The sequence below is a fragment of the Plectropomus leopardus genome, chromosome 11 (genome assembly GCF_008729295.1).
Source record: "Plectropomus leopardus isolate mb chromosome 11, YSFRI_Pleo_2.0, whole genome shotgun sequence".
Classification (NCBI taxonomy): domain Eukaryota; kingdom Metazoa; phylum Chordata; class Actinopteri; order Perciformes; family Serranidae; genus Plectropomus; species Plectropomus leopardus.
This window is the reverse complement of record NC_056473.1, coordinates 7,272,453-7,289,661: the sequence shown is the minus strand read 5'-3', so window position 1 is coordinate 7,289,661 and position 17,209 is coordinate 7,272,453. Positions and strand designations below refer to the sequence as shown.

Sequence of the window (17,209 nt, the reverse complement as noted above, 5' to 3'; positions counted from 1 at the left end):
ACAAGACCTATTAATATCTATGCAACAAAAGTTAGATCGATGCTGTTACTAGCCTTTTTTATTTATATGACAGTTTTTAGCAAGTAACTGCATGTTGCGCTGCTTTAATTTGCAACAATTTTGCACTTGTATTATCACTAAATGTTTAAATAAGTAGTTCTCATTTAAGTTTAGTTGGGTTTTAGTTTTGATTTAGACCATGATGCTCTTCAGGGGCTGATCGGGTCCTCGTATTTCAAGGAAACACGGCAACTACATTTCCTATAGTTCCACACGCGCTGTTACCATGGAAGCAAGCACCGTGGATAGCTTCTTCCGGGGTTTGCAACAATATTGATGTTAGGAAACAGCTTTTACCCTACATCTTTAGTTACAGCGAATGGATATTAAACATGTGTATGCGCCCGTCTGTCCAATAATGTCAGTAATGATGATATAAGATCATAAATATATCGTGTATATTTTGTTCTGCCCGCAGTGGTTTCGCGCTGCTAATGCGCGCGAGTTTTCAAAGTGGGCGAGCCTGCTGCTCTTAAAGAGGACGTTCAGCCGGCTAACCGGAGCTAGCATTGTAAGTTACCTCACTTAGTTTAACGTTACTGCTTGACCAAAAACTGGCGTTAACTGCTTATTGGCGAATGAATCTACTTTTTTGATCAAACGTTATTTGGCGGGGGTCCTTCAAAGCATGGCCTGGTGGTTTTTAAACTTTTGTCTGGCTCGTTTTTGTTAAGGCAAGTAAATGTCAACGCTAGTTAGCTAGCTAGCGTCACTGCTTTGTAATGTAAACAGTAGGTTAATGTGGCTAATAGCTAGCTTGTAACTTACCGAAATGAAGGAATAACCGACGTATCAAAAAAGGTAAGCTGACGTTATGTGTTTGTCTTGAGTCGTTCATAACAGTGCTTTTAAATTTAAACTAGCTTGTAATGTTAATGATGGCTAACTTAACGTTAGCCATCTCATACATGTTTAACACCAACTTAAAACCCAGAAAGTACTTTCCCTGACTGTGTGCGAGTCCCCTCTTACGTATTTATGCACCTCTTTTCATAGAGCACCCTGCACCAAACGGATCTGCATCATGTCTATTGATTTCGACAGCGCTGCTCTTCAAACCCAGCATGATGAAGAAGAGTACGACCAAGAGGACTATGCAAGAGAGCAAGAGGTAACGTAATCAGACAGAGCTGCAGCAGTGTAACGGTTTGGTAATAACGCTAGACTTTGTGTTACAGTTGTGTCCAACACCTGTCCAGTTGTTGACCTTGTTGTGTCACTTCCCAGTGTGATTTGGTTTAATGGATTATTTTCTGATTATACACATCAAATAACATGATTCAGGAGATATCCAGAGTATGCTTGATTTATAAAAACAACAACCTGTGGTATGTGCAGTAGGGGTCGACAGATTTTATGCCTGATCGATTATTCGGACCGATATTTGGCATTGTGCTGATCATCTGTATCAGCATTTTATTTGTAGCATTGCCAATAAAATTAATTAGTTAAAAAGTGCAAAGAAAGTGCCCGCATGGGAGGAATTTGTACTTACAAAAAAAGTGCTGGGAACTTGTAGTATATGATGTTGAACATTTCTGTTTTGATTAAACATTTGCTGAAGGCATTTAAACAGTTCTGTGTTGGAATTTGTAACATTACAAATTCTAGATTTTGACAAATATTTTTTTACTTTTATTGTAAATGTGAATCGCTTCCAAGTATCGGTTATTGGTCTCATTAACTACTAATAATCTGTATCAGTATATTCTCTGAAAAACCATTATCTATCTGCACTAATGTGCAGCGCTCTTGGCAATACTTGTCTCTACTTCACAACAATTACTATCACTTTTTGTTTACTGATTATGCTGATTGTGAAGCTGATCTAAAAAAAATAAAATATTACTCGCCTTTTTGAGCATTATCTTTGTCAGGTCTGTCTAAGCCAGTATGGTTGTTTTTGTGCTGAAGCATTTGAGGTGTGCACTGCTTGAATACCAAAAGCACAGTCAGCTTCACAGCTAGACAGGCATGCTGTGTTATGACTCACACCTACAATCTGTTGTGCCATGAACCTGAGCTATTATTGGCCCAAGGAAAAGACCTCCTTCCAGGTGTGTCACACTGAAACTAGCTCTGCCCCGTGGTTTCCCTACTTTCTCTCAATTTAGGTTACCTTGTTTTTGTGCTTGGCCCCGTTTGTGTTTGAGTAACTGAAGCGAGCATGCAGACACTTTCACTGAATGTCTCACCAATGGGAATACTCACAAGAAGAATGGGACTCTGAATATTAATTCTCCAATATTTTTTTTTTCCGTTGATATAGCCGTATTACTAGTATACACAACTTGGTCAAGTGGAAAATGTTTGCCACCGGTAATTGGAATGTTTCTGCTCCAATTAACATCGCTATATGTTTTGTCAAACAATGGAGTTCTTTGGGAGCAAAACACAGCAATACCACAGGGAGCCGACAACATACCAGACATGTTTTGGACATTTCACACAGAAGAACTTCTCTGCAGAAAGATTAGGTTATCATGTGAAGCAGGACTACCTTTTTAATCTCTGTTAAGTGTGTAAGTGGGAGAATATGGGTCCGTTGGTTTTGGACACACTGGAGGATTTAAGGAATATTCAACAGTCCTTGTGGGAAGTAAGTCCAGCTGACTCTGCTTGTTCCATCACAAATGGGTGTTTGTAAAGGGAGCCTGGTCAGTCTGTCACTGACGCAGGGGAGGATTTGGCTTGTTGTCTTTGTGTCATTAAGAGTTAAGATGTAGAAAATGTATTGTTTGTTAGTGTTTTGCTGTCAGTTTGATTGCATGAACCAAAATAATAATCAGTACATTTTAAGCAAAAAGTGCAAATATTAAGGATGAAACTAATTATTTATGTCATAACTGATTCGTCTAAAAACCTAAAAGCAGCAAATTTTTACTTTTTAACCAGAGACTCTATGAAATGTTCCTTGATCATTTACTGTAAATTATTTGTCGAGTTGACTGATTAAAGAATGCTTAGAAATGACACACGCACAAAAACAAAATGATCATGAACACTAAAATATGTGCAAAATGTTTTTATCAGCGACACTCAGCCTGATTCCTCTCAAGACAATAGAATTTTTCTTTAACCTATTTTAAAATCACTTCACACATTCTGTCTCTCAGGCTGTCTGTGATTGCTTCTCTGTGCTGTTTTCTCTCTATCTGTATTACTTTATAACTTGGTTGCTGAGCAACCCTGGTGACTCATTTCCATGTGCTCTTTTTCCGCAGTTGCACAAATTGCTCACTGACTTGCCTGATGACATGCTGGAGGACAGCAGAGACTCCTCCTCCCCAGAGCTGGAGTGCTCTACCTGCAGCAATAAAAACACGGGCAACAGGTAAAGCACATGTTGCTGCTGACGCATTAGTGAAGTCAGATTTGTATAACTCCGTGTGGTTAAAATAATCAGACATACTGGACTGCATGTACAATTATGCTTTTTGACCTCTCCACTCAGCCCACAGTCCACGTGGACTCAACAGTGGTCAGACCATCCAAGGCTAACCTCTCATGAACAGGTTGGTGTTTAGTTTTTTCTGCACTTTTCAAGAAAAACGAAACACTTATCAAACTAACGTCAGTGTCTCTCTTAAGAACTATGAGGTTGACTATGATCAACATCCCCATGATGAGTACCCTTATGAGGACGGAGCTGTTCAGATCAATGGACATCACCCTCAAAGTCAACCTCTGCCTCACACCTGGAACCAGGATCATCAGTTCAACCAGGGAGATTATACATACACCAGCACAGGCACAGAAAAATCTACAGAGACCAATGATTTCTCCACAGACGATTATGAGTCTAAACCGTACCCTCAGGGTACAAATAATGCTGTAGCGCATAATGGAGACAGAGGATGCAGAGACAACCAAAACTACGGGGACCACGACAGCAGGAACCATTTCCAAGTGAGTGGAGTATGTTCAGTTTATTTTGTCATTGCAGATGTTTTCATTCTATACATGTGATTTAAAATATGAAATATAAATGAATTTGCCATACCTTTTTCCTCAATAATTTAAAATAAACATCTTGATATCTGGCAGTCCATCAGTCATGTTAATGTTGTGCCTGCTTTAATATTACACACGCTCGTATCACTCTCCACACAAAATGCACTTTTCCAAATAAAGCTTTAAAAAATATTATATATATTAGAATTATTCACTACTTTCATTGAGTTATTTTTTTTAACCAACATCAGTCCTAATCATATATATCAAATATTCAATTATTTTTCAGAATTTTAACCCTTTAAATGCCAGGTTTTTGTCCTGATCCCACTGTGTTTTTAGATGGGGAAAAAAAACACAAAAAAGAATTACAATATACAGCATGCAAAGTAGATTTTTTGGATTATCAAAGCCTGGGATATGTCAGTGATTTGCACCAAACTTGACTGATTCTCCATATGCCAAATGTGGTAAAAAAAAATAGCATCAGGTGGAAGAAAGTAAAAATGTTTTGTTTTGATCTTCAGAATTTAAAGTCTGGAGGGCTAGACAGAGGAGCGGATCAGCACAAGGCCAGCTACAATCCTCACCATCCTGCCCTTCAGCCAAAGATATTTAACCCAAAGGCTGTTCACCATGAAGGTCAATTTGACCATCTGCAGAGAGAATTCCTTGACTCGACACAACGTGAGTGTTACAGTCTTGATTTAGTTGCTGGATTAATAGAACAGGTGTATAGTGACAAGTAAATCACAGTAGTAGTTGAAAAGTTATCATGTTTCCGAATAATGTCAATTTAGGGATTTTCTCAACTTGCTGAGCAAACTTATTCACGTAAATAATCAAAATCCCATCTAAAAGTACTGTTTTGTTGCTGTAGTGCACTGTTAAGGTGTGATAGTTTTTATGGCTGGTACATGGACGGACACTGCTCATTGTTTTTATTTAATCCCCTTTGTCAGTCCGTCTCAGTCTCTGTACAAGGTGTAATGCTTAATATTTCAGATGAGCAAAGTTTCAGTTAACAGCCAGTTGATCAGCCTCCAGACAAAACACATTTACATGAGTTCCTGCGCAGTAATCTGACGGGAAACACTGGGTTCAGTGTCTTGTTTCTAAAGCGCTTTATTAAAAAAATCCTAGCATGTAAATAAAAACAGTTATCTTACATTATTCCCATTATATGTCTGTGTCATGAGGAGATGAATTTATTATTTAGAGTATTATTTTAATTGTAGCTTCGATATTCTTAATTCAACATCTTAAGTAGTAGTATATAATGTACACACTCTCAGCGACATCATTGCAAATTAAAATGTCACCACACTGTTTAAATGAGGGCTGATCGATTGATGCGTTGAATATAAATTTTGTGCTGTGTTTCAGAAACTGCTGATAGAGAGCAGCTTGCCCAGCTGCAGATTTTAAACAAGGCTCAGCAGAGGCAAATTGAAGACTTGGAGAGAAAACTGGAGGATTCAAGGCGTAATATGAGATATATCGAGCATCAGTTTGCAATTGCCAAAGGTATGTTTCACACAATGACGGGTGGGAAATGTTCATGCATGCCCATGTAAAGTAATGTGAGTATACTGATTTTTGTATACTTTAAGGATTGAAATGTAATGTAATGATTATTAATCTTTTTTTGTTTTTTACGTGACTTTAAAAGTTCAAATTTAAACAGCTGTAGAAACAATCCACTTGAAACTTGGAATTAATAAATCCCTCACTCTCGGCCCATTGGAAAGTTACGAGGGACGACCTCTTTTAAAGAATAATTTGTCTTACCATTGTGTTTGCCGCTTATACTGTCCATATATGTTTTGTTTTTGCTGACACACCATTAAAAGCCAAATGGCTGTTTATTATTTACAGCATTGACTTTGGTGATAGGAAAAACAAGAGGATGTGTTATTACTCACTTACTTGTGTAGCTGCCCTCTTGTGGCTGTTAAGAGGACCTGCACAGTGGGTCCTGTGAGTCCTTGATCTCTTGTTGGACGTGCATTTTTATCATCAACAGATGAAAAGGATGGCCTAGCAGTGAGTCTAAAGGAGTCGAGCCAACTGATAGAAGAGGCCAAAGGGAGAGAGGTTCAAATGCAAACCAAACTGAAAGCAATGCAGCAGCAAGTACAGGTCCTTACTGAGCGAGACCAGGAGGTAAGTTCTGCAGAAGCCCGCACCACTATTTTCCTTCTTTTCATATTTTTAATTGTTTAAAGCTCAATACAAGACACTATTGAACATTACATTAGGTGATCAGTGATCATCCAACAGCACACGGAGAAGACGAAGCGCTTCTCACTTTCCCTCTTTTCATTTCTGTTGCAGTCATAATCATCTCAGTCTGATTTTTTTTTGCACTTTTATTTTCTATTTTAATGCCTCTCTCCTCAACCATGTATACAGATACCCATACAAACGTCTTAACAGTTGTTTCCTGGTTTATTTGGTCTTTATCAACATTTTCGTTCAAAAAGTCCATGAAGCTCCCCCATATATTTTAAAAAACAGTCATACATGATTTACTTAATGTATTCAAAAGCAGTGTCAGCTTTACATACATGAAAAAATCATTTAAACCTTTAAACCTACCTTAATGTGTCCTAAAAAAGACTCTAAATGAAACCTTTGATGTGAGATGCATATTTCTTTAGTGTATACAGTGTAAATTTTTATTTTGTTTGCAGAACACGAAGAAGCAGAGGGTGGCAGAGGCCGCAGTGGACAGCATGAAGCAGCAGATGTTGGAGCTGTGTCGCTCTGACACTCTGTCCAAAGCCCGGCAGCAGCATGACAGAGACCTCGCCATCGTGAAGGAGCAGCATGAGGCTGCACTATTGACACTGGAGCAGAAGCTCGACTCGACAGCTCAGGATCTGAGCGAGCAGGTCTGCAGTGTTACAATCACAGGAGATGTAGTTTAAGTTACCTGCAGACATAGTAAAATCCTGTGTTGTTGTTTTGTTGCTTCTAGATTGACGTTGGTCAGAGGTTACGAGAGCAGGTGAAGCAGCTGGAGCGCCAGAGAGAAGAGGAGCAAGTGGAGAGAGCCAGAATTGTCAACACCCTCACTCAGCGTCTGGAGGAGAGTCAGCAACAATGTGCCAAGCTATTGCAGACAAGTGAGAGAATGGGGGCTGGGTCCACTTTTTTGTCCTTTATATACATGTTAATACTCTGTTGACAAGAGATCACAGAGCGAAGCGACCAAAGCGACCTCCATGCCAGTGTGTTTTCAATTTGCTTAAGATTAATGTTTATTCACGGCTGTGGTTCTGTTTTCTTCAGGTTCAGTGCAGGAGATGAGTCAGATACTAATCAAACTACAACAGGCTCAATCAGCCAAAGCACTGAGTGAAAACATGAACCAAGTCTTACAGGTTCGTTCTCTGATATTTCTGTTTTGGAACTGAACCACCCTGGAAACATTATTTCTCAAACAAAATTTGATTTAACTTGGTTGATTAAACTTTTCATCATTTATTTTTTATCCTAAAGGAGGATCTGGCAGATTTGAAGGAGCAGATCACTTTGTATGAATCTGCTGTGAAACACGGTGTTATTGCTTTAGACCTGAATAGTGAGTGGGAGAACCAGCTGTCTGAATCCTGTGTGGATTTAGGATTGAAGAAAGCAAACTTGAAAAATGGCACGCTACACAGGTAAACCAAACCTGTGCCAATATATATTGTGAAATTTGGTTAAATGGCAATATTTCTATTTTAATATCACCACTCCCATCAATTAAAATCCAACTTCTCCTTCTGTTTGGTCAGAACCGCCCTGGCTCACCTGTCAGACTCCAAGCTGCCCAAAGATGAAGCTTTGCAGCTGCTGCGGGTGGAGATGCAGCGCTGCCTGGGTAGTCTGAAGGGGAAGCGGCAGAAGATCACTCAGCTGCAGGAGGAGCTGCAGCTCTGCCAGGGTAAAGTGAACGAGCTGCAGACCCAGTTGGATGAGGCCAAGCTCTGCTCTTCGGTGAGGAGAGGACTCCCCTCTGAGTGACTAGACATGAGCTTTAATGTTGTATTGCTGAGCAAAGCATTCTACATTTTAATGGTATACACTGGCTCATGGCTGTTATATAGTTTTAAGTAGATTGGCCCATTTGATTTCATGCTGAGAAAATGAGAAAAAACATGCAATTGGTTTAGATAAGGTGACAAAACCTTTAAAGATACATACCCAAAAGGATTAAAATGTTGTATTTGTGCACATTTCTTACCAAAGCTGTCCAGTTTCATTGATATAAATAGAAACAGATAACATCAAAGCTCTGATAAATGCTTTGGTATAAGGGTAAGACATTGCATAAATAAAAGGCAAGAGATTAAATGGCTCGAATGCAAACTGCATCTGCGTTCACAGGTCAGAGAGACGAGCCAGATGAAACATCTAGACCTGACTGGAGAGTCTCAGAAAGAGTTCTCAAGACTACAGGAAGACAAACGACACTTGCAGGAACAAGTGGAGGTTTGTTGTGGTTTTGTCAAATAATTCTATTCTTTGTTTTTAGACTTTATCATGAAATACTGGTGATGTTCTATCCAAACCCTAGGTGTTAGAAAAGAAGAATAAGGATCTGAAACAGAGTGAGGAGAAGGTGAGGTCTGCAAACTTGGAGCTTTGCACCAAGATGAGGGAGATGATCCAGGAACTGGACCAGGAGAAGCAGGAGGCTGCTGAGAGGTAAGACACACAAGGAGGGAAAAAAGATTATATGTAATATTTCACCTTTAATCATCCTAAAGTGTGCATTCACGTAAAAACATATTTGTTTCTTCATGGAGAGCTGAGCGCATACATCAGCAGTACAGGGACGACGTGGTGGACCGGGTCAGAACCGAGCTCATGCTGGAACATGACGCTCAGCTTGAACAGCTGACTGTGCAGCACCAGCAGCAGGTCCAACAGTTACAGTGAGTCCTCTGAACCTGTCACTGTAAACTGTGTTATCTGGAAACCCCTGCAGCTCATTTACAGTACTTAATGCTCCTTCACAGGACCCAGCTGTCTGAGGCCAATGATAAGATTTTGGCTGTGCAAGAGTGCTACATATCAGTCTGCAAGGAAAAAGACATGCTTGAAGAGAGCATTCGCAACAGGGAGATAGAGGAAGCTTTGATCAGAGAAAATGAGGTAAAAAAAGATCATAAAACACTATTATATGGTAACTGATGTTTTGGAATTGTTGTGTGTTGACTGATATTAGGATGTTAGTATTTGCTTTTGGCTCAGCTGGGATGCAAAACTATTACTATTTATTTATGACAATTTATTTATTGCTACACATTGTATTTTGGAAAGCTGTTTCTCAAGTCTAACAGATTTCCTGTGGACTGAGAATGCTGAATTCTTTATTTGATTTCCAGCTAAAGATGAGAGAAGAGAGTGGCACAGCGGTGGAGAAGCTAAGGGCGGAGCTCGAGGCTCAGCATCAGGCCTCTGTAAACCAGCTCAAAGCTCTCTGGTCCAAAGAGAAGGAGACTGAGATTCAGCAGCAGGTGAACTCTCAGGTAGCTTTAGTCAAGGCTGCTTGGAAGGAAGAGCTACAAAAGGTACGATTTCCTGAAATAACTGTCCAGCTCCCTCAAATCCCTAGTTTTGATTTTACATCAGACCTGAAAGTTTTTATTGCTTTTGTGCAGATGGAGAAGACCTGTGTCCAAAGGCTGGAGGAGGCTACAACAGAGAAACGGAGAGAGACTGCTGAGGCAACCTGTCAGGCCAATGAGACTGGAGCCAGCAGTGTTACTGCTGAGGAGCTGGACTCCCGGCTCAGTGCCCAGAAACAGCAGCTGCAACTGGAAGCTGACAAAGTCAAACGCAAAGCTGTGGAGGAAGCCAAGAAACAAGCCCAGAGAGAGATGCATGAGAAACACCTTGAGGACATGGCCAAACAGGTTAGTGGGTTTCTTTTCTGATACTTCTGCTAGTTAGCCAAATGTGCTTTACTGTATATTTTGTCTGAGTGGCACTAATTAGAATCAGTCCAAAACCACTAGAGTTGCACTTTGTAATTCCCAAACAATTTTGATTTCTTTTCTCTTTTAAGCTTTTATAATACTCAGTGAAATAATGATATACTTAATTCATTCCTCTGTTGAATAAAAAAATATCATATCATGATTAAATGTTGCACAACATACCATGCTCTTCCTCAAACATTTTTGACTATCCTCAGAGCAGCTGTGGGTCTTAAAAAATCTCTAAATGTCTTAAATACACATTTACTGATAAAAAGCCCTTAAAATGTATTAAATTGCCTTATATTCAGATTGTATGGGTCTAAATGTTTTTCAGTCACATCACCACGAGAATTTCCATTGTTGGCACTACAGTAAACAGACTTTGACACGAGACCTGTATTTCCTGTATGCACACAACATCCTTATTTTCTCCTCTATGCATTTAGATCATGCAGTAAGTCTACAGTGTAAAACTAAAGACTTGCTAACTTGTTTTTTTTCAGTGCTTAGAGTGGTAAGCACAGAGAGTGTCATCAGTGTAATTTTACCTTTGGTAATTTTGGGCTGACATCAGTGTGTTTACATGAAAAGGGTATATTTTCACTTTGAGTGTGTATTTCCATCAGATGTTTGGTCTTAAATTTTACTTAAAATGGTAATGAAAGTGTGTTTACAAAGTCTTAAATTTAACTTGTAGACACCCTGTTCTTGACTTCATCAGGGGTTGACAAATTTAGTGTTTGTGTTTCAGGTTGAAGGTGCTGTAACCAGGGCCTACAATCGCTGGGTTGAAGATTTGACTTCATTACCAGAATATCAAGCCTCTCTCCAAACAGAGAGGGAGAAATGGGAAGAACTACAACTAAAACGCACAGAGCAACAGGTATGACAGGTTTGAACTTTGTGAGTGTCACTACTGTCTACTGGCTTTTCTTTTCTGATAATGTGCATATTCCTCAATTAAAAATGTGTCAGGTATCTGAGGCCCTGAGGAAGGCAGAGGAGCAGTGGCATAAGGAGCACAACAACCATCTGGAGGAGCAGAGCTCTGGAACGCAGAGGATGGAGGAGCTCCAAGAGGAGGTGGCAGCTCTCCAGAGTCAGCTGGAACAAGGGAGGAGAGAGCAAGCTGCCCTGCTGAAGGCTGAGCTGGCCGGAGCTAGAGCAGCTTGGAAACGAGACAAACAGCAGGAGATCTCTGTTGTCCAGGCCCGCAGTGAGCAGGTGCACCAAAGCAAGATGCAAGAGCAGCGCAAAAAGCTGGAGCAGGCTTTGCAGCAGGCCAGAGAGGATGCTGACCTCCATAAGAAGGAGCTGCTCCTGCAGATGGAGGCCAAGCTGCAGCAGACTGTGAGGGAGCGAGAGGAGGCATGGAGATGTCAGCTTGCAGAGAAGGAGCAGGCACAGAGACAACACATAAGAGATGAATTACTCTCAGAGCTTCAGACCTGTCTGGCAGAGGTCCAGGCACAACTTTTCAGGGATCCCAAAACAGATCAGCAAGGCACTGAAGACACCAGGAGGCCCAGCGGGGCCACATCAGAGGGTACCATAACACACATCATCCAAACATCCTGCAAAGACATAGTCAGCAGAGCAGTATCTCAAGCCAAGAAGGAATGGACAAAAGTGAGTTTTTATTGGATTATCTGTTATATAGAGATCAAATTACTTATAAGTGAGTAGATTTAATCTGTTAATAGTTAAGGCATGCTCAGTGATTAGTTGAATGAGGCTGTAGACGGCAGAGGTTGTTGTAACCCAAAAAGTACTCAAAGCGAAAGAAAAAGTGTTTAGTGTGCGCATACAACCCCAGTTGTGTACAGTTACACGACAAAGCAACAAAGAAAAGGAGAGGCTATCCACACAGCTACATGTACAAGTTCCCAAATCATTTATTATTGCAATATTTTAACCTGCAAAGTCTTTGTCAATTTTTTACATGCAGGTTGAAATGTTGCATTAATAAAAAATTAGGAGTTTGCAAAATTTACTGCATGAACAGCCTCTCCTTTTCCAGTCAGCAATGGCTACCATGGTTAGATACTGTAGCATTTAATAAAGAGTTGTCTCAGTGTACAGTTTTTATTATGTTGTCTTTTATGTGGTTCAGTGTTTATAAGTTGCCTTTCCCTTCATGGTTTCTTTTATGCCCCCACAGATAAGTGAGGAGAGACTGAGCCGTGTGTTAAAAGAAACACAGGAGCAGCATGAGAGAGAAATCGACAAAATGCAAAGTATGAAATATGCTCTTGTCTCCTCACTAAGCAGAATATTCTACTTACATCCATATGACATAGTTTTAATTATTTTTATTAGACTATAGTATAGTGCAAATTAGTGACTTTACATGACAGTGTTGTCCATCATTTCCAGGCTCTCTGTCCCAGAGGAAGGAGCAGGCTCGCTGCAGAAAGGAGTGCACTGAGACATTAAGTAAGCTGCAGAAAAGGAACCAGGAGCTCCAGAGACACTTGGAGAAAGCCTGTCGTCAGCTCCAGCACAGTGTTCGAGAGCACAAAACTGCCATGCAGCATATGAAAGGTATTTAGTTCATTTAAAATGTTTCTTTAAAAGTCATTTAAATAGATTTATTCAACAAACAATGTATCTGTGTTGTATTGTAGATGAGCATGAAAGCAGCTTACAGAAGGCAAAGGAGAAACATCTGCAGCAGCTGGAGGAGGAGAAGAGAGCTAAAGAATCCTCTGGGTTTGTGTTGTTAATATCTTTTCTTATCTTTAGTTTAAAGTTTAGTGAACTTAAGTGAAATTGTTTCCCTGGCTGTATATTGTTATATGCCACTTTCTGCCATAATTTAGCCCAGTGTATTTTTTTATGAAATGCTCTAGTGATTTTGCTGAAGGATCTTTCATTTGGGGGTATATTAGGATGTTTCACCCGTCGACTGTCATTATCCTAATGACTAGGTTAAGCAGGCATTTTACTTTCAGGATATTCAAATCAAGTCCTTCTAGTCCTCATATCCAGCTGGAACATCACGATCCAGTCAGAGGCCATATCAAAAAAGCATATGATTGTTATCACTTTACAATTTAATTGTGCCACAAGATGTGCTGTTATAAAATATAAAAATATTTTGTTCTTTTAAGGCTCCATGAGGTTTTGTGCATTACAAAACTTAAACTGTAACATATTTTGACCTTTTAATGAGTGAATAAGCTGAAAAAGCCTTAGGAATTGAGAACTCTTTAATATACAAAAGATGTATGTGGTTAATTTCTGGATTCTGGGAAAATTGCTGCTTGATGATTGAATTGATGCTTAATGTTTAAAACAAATTCCTTTAGGGTGTACTATGTGTGCTTTATTCACTCTTGTTAATGTTCGCTGTATTTGCAATTTTTTTTTCTGGCAATGTGTTTAGCTTTCCTTTGGACATGTGCTGTTTACAGTCTGGCATCTGGTCGCTGTTTTAAGTCCTGACCTCACCTGTTAGCTGTGCCTAGGAACATCGAGAACATAACAAAATAAGAATATAAAGGATGAGTCTGTATAATACAAAATCCTGCATAGTATATGTTGAAGCCACAGTGTCTTTGTTTAGGGTGCAGGCAAAATAAATGGTTTAAAATAACTGAAAATACACCAAAGTTCAGCTGCAACTAACAATCATCTGATCTACTTAACACTGTTTTCATACATTTATTATTTAGTCTTTACAAAACCAAACTTGAGTAGATAAGAAAAGCATGACTTCTACTAAGCATGACCCTGAGTGTGGTTGTTGTAGTGTTCATAGTGATAACAGAAGTTAATGAATAATGAATTTCACTAAACTTACGCCAACAAACAAACTGTTTTTGCTTACAGGAGTTCTGATCAACAGAATGCTCAGCAAGGCCTCGAGGAGATGAAGCAGCAGTACCTCATGGCTGTAGAAAAGATCAGAGGTTGGTTATGGTTCTGATATTTGATTTGCCTGTGCAGATTTAGAGAGAATTAGGTGAATTAGAATTAGGTGTCAGGACCGCTGGAAGAGGATTGAGGAAGGAGACAGTGCAGACGGAATAACACACCCAGATAATTCGACTGAAAGTCAAGCTATTTCGTCATGTACACACCTCAGTTGGACTTTCACTGGACTAGTTGTTCTCCGCGTGCTCCTCGTCGCTGCACTGGCTTTCCGCAGTGGCGAGGCATAGGGACTGTAAGTTATTGATGAGGGGGCAAGAGGTGGTGCAAAACAGGCAAGGCATTTTTAAAAACACGAAGTACTGAGGAGGGAGAAATGTTTTTAATTTTGGCTTCGGTGAGGGACATACAACTTTAAATGGTATTATTCTGTATTTATTAAAAAATCTGATAAATAAAGTACAGTCCCACAACCCCGGCATGGAAGCTTCCATCAGTAAATTTGCTTGCATGTTCATATACATGACCATCAAACCCTGTGAGAAGCACAGATCATAACAGTGTTTTTCCTGGCAGGAGACATGCTGCGTTACCTCCAGGATAGTCGGGAGCGAGCTGCAGAGATGATCCGAATGGAGGTGCAGAGGGAGAGGCAGGACACTGCCAGAAAGATGCGCCGCTATTATCTGACCTGTCTGCAGGAGTTACTGGAGGACGGAGGAAAGCCTACGGGGCAAGAGGCCATAATTGTTCTAAACTTGTTTGCTTGCTTCATCATGGCTCCTCAGGCTAATTGTATTGATTTTCTTGTCTTCTATAGGGCTGAAAAGAAAATAATGAATGCTGCAAGCAAGCTGGCTGCCATGGCTAAAGTGCTGGAGACGCCTTTCAAAAGTAAATCTGGGAAGAACCACAGTTTACAAAGTGAGTCCTGAAGTGCACAACTGCTGCACTGTAGATGTTTTTTTTTTTGTTTTTGTTTTTGTTGTTTCGAAATATTATTGTGGTGGGAATCTGTGTTTTGTCTTTACAGATTGTTTGACGGCTGTGCCCACAGCTGACTGCCTTCCAGGTAGAAATGCAGGTTTTAGTAAGAACCCGCCAACACTAACTGAGCTCCCTGACATCAGGCCAAAGGAGAGATCCCTCAGGGAAAAGACTTCTGCTGATTCAGAGCAGAAACAAGCAGCCGCAGCAAGGACTAAACCTCATCAGGACATTTCTGCGTCTGGGAAGGAAGAGGCCTCAATACATGCAGCGCTGAAACCCCAAACTGCTGCTCACTCACACCTCGGCTCTTTCAAAACTTCCCAACAGATGGCGTTTCCTCCTCAGGTGGATCTTGGCAACGTGTCTGTGAGGAGTAAAAGCAGGGAGCTGTACCTGCAGGGAGCAGACATCCGCCTTGACTCGGAGCAACAGAGCAAACCGTTCCTCATCCAGGAGGCTCCTGTCAGAGACGAGAGGAAGCCCGACTGGAGCCTGACCAGTAGTGATTCAGAAACAGGCTTCCAAGTTTCCACGCTCTCGTACTCTGGGAGGAAAGTAGAGCCAGTAAAGCCCTTTTCTGTCTCTGCTGCATTAGCCAGTGACTTAGGAGAGTTTGTTGGCCTCACCCCAGATGTTTCTGACATGACTGTGTACAATGAAATTGCTAAAAAGACTCCACACACCCAGACCTTGAACTTTCAGCATGCAAAGATGAGTACACATAGAGAGCCCACCCCTGGCTCTGAGGCTGAGCAGCAGCACAGAGTTTGTTCAAGGCCTCTGTTCTCTGAGCTAAGACATCACCAGCAGGACAGCGGCTTCGACAGCCCGTTCTACCAACAGAAATGACAGTGACAGGCAGGTATGAGGGAAACTTGGGAAGCGAGTTTGGAAATAACTTGATTTCATTTAGCTTACCAAATAGTGCCTTTAATACAGTGTATGATGTTTACATGATGACCTTTACCTTAGTTGCTTGCAGTGCATTTTAGTTACATTGACATTGTTAAAAGAATAGAGTGACACATTGGGAAACTCTTGGAAAACTACTTTTCCAAGAGTTGTGTGAAAAGATTGATACCACTCACATGTCTGTATGCTGAATGGTTACGCATGCCTGCAGACGCCCGCAGTGCACAGAATAGGTGGAGTCTGCAAACCATTTGAGCTGGCAGATAAATTGTAGCGGTGAGGGCGGCATTCACTTCCTCACAACACACGGTCCATACAAAGACATACACAAACAATTCAAGGGAGCTTGACAAAACAGAATTAATGAATGGCAAGAAGTGAATTGGTCAGAAATGTTCCACAAATTGCAAAAAATGAGTATATTTAGAAAACTATTTTTTTTAAAATGCTAGGGGAAATGTCTTAGGAAAATATCTATTTAAAATTATCATAATAAGTTATAGAATCTAAAATTTTTTAAGCACTTTTTCCAATACTTGTTTGCTGTGGGTTTAGCTTTATTTTTAGTTAGGTTCTTTTTTTTTTTTTAATTAATTTTCAGGTAATTTTCTTGTACTTTTGACTAATATCTATATCTATATCTATATCTTTTGCTGCTCATTGCCTTCTTCTCGTGTTTGGAAAGATATCGAGCCATTCTGTGTCTGGTTTCAAAGGGTTAAAAAAAAATCACATTGTAAACATTATTGCCCATGCATAAAATTCAAAAAGAAGGAAAGCTGCTAATGGTTTTGCCCTTTAGACCGACATTTCTGGGGTTTTTTTTTTTCAGCTGACCGCTACATGGTTCCTGCCGCTGGCTGACACATTACATACCATTTTAACAGCTTTCCCAGCCCTCACTGTTACATGTAAACTGGTGCACAGAAATGGAGCAGACCCACTATGAAGCTACAGCCAGTAGCCAGTTAGCATATTTTAGCATATAAATTAGAAACAGCTAGCCTGAGTCCATCCAAAGGTAACAATAACCACCTCAGCACCTCCTATCGCTCATTAATTAACAGATTACACTTCTTTTGTTTAATGTAAACATTTCAAATTGTTGTTTCATGGGAAGTTCTGTGCTGGGCTGTTTCCAGAAGTATTATTGTCAGTGTGAGCATGCAAAGAAATGGTAAACAAAGGAGATCTAATGTGTAAATGACCAGTATTGGGTTAAGAGGTGCTGGTTGGTGGATTGTGTTTCCTTTGGACACAGCCAGGCTAGATTTTTCCGGTTTTTGTAATATGTAAGATAAGCTGCTGGTGGTAGCGTCATAATTCCTTTACAGACAAGAGATTGGTGTCAGTGTTCTCATTAGACGCAAAAAGAAAGTGAGTAAGTGTTTTTCCACACTTGAGAAAACTACACATTCAATCAATAGTTTAGAGATTTG

The 17,209-nt window shown here is 40.2% G+C and overlaps 1 protein-coding gene across 2 annotated transcripts; it reads left to right on the top strand.

The window, feature by feature from the left end:
* The first annotated feature begins 186 nt into the window (after positions 1-186).
* cep152 (centrosomal protein 152) lies at positions 187-16,216 on the top strand. Of its 2 annotated transcripts, none has more exons than XM_042495550.1 (28): positions 187-861; positions 1,057-1,171; positions 3,285-3,394; positions 3,515-3,575; positions 3,652-3,969; positions 4,542-4,701; positions 5,401-5,541; positions 6,041-6,180; positions 6,711-6,911; positions 6,998-7,145; positions 7,312-7,403; positions 7,522-7,685; positions 7,800-8,001; positions 8,392-8,496; positions 8,582-8,712; positions 8,814-8,942; positions 9,027-9,162; positions 9,396-9,581; positions 9,681-9,926; positions 10,744-10,875; positions 10,968-11,621; positions 12,154-12,229; positions 12,369-12,536; positions 12,620-12,704; positions 13,827-13,906; positions 14,445-14,601; positions 14,689-14,792; positions 14,902-16,216. In XM_042495550.1, exons 2-28 carry the CDS (start codon positions 1,085-1,087, stop codon positions 15,705-15,707), a joined length of 5,019 nt encoding a protein of 1,672 aa, XP_042351484.1. In that variant the 5' UTR covers positions 187-861; positions 1,057-1,084; the 3' UTR covers positions 15,708-16,216. The 2 variants fall into 2 exon arrangements, with proteins under 2 accessions (XP_042351484.1, XP_042351483.1); XM_042495549.1 differs by having other exon boundaries at positions 9,672-9,926.
* The last annotated feature ends 993 nt before the right edge of the window (positions 16,217-17,209 follow it).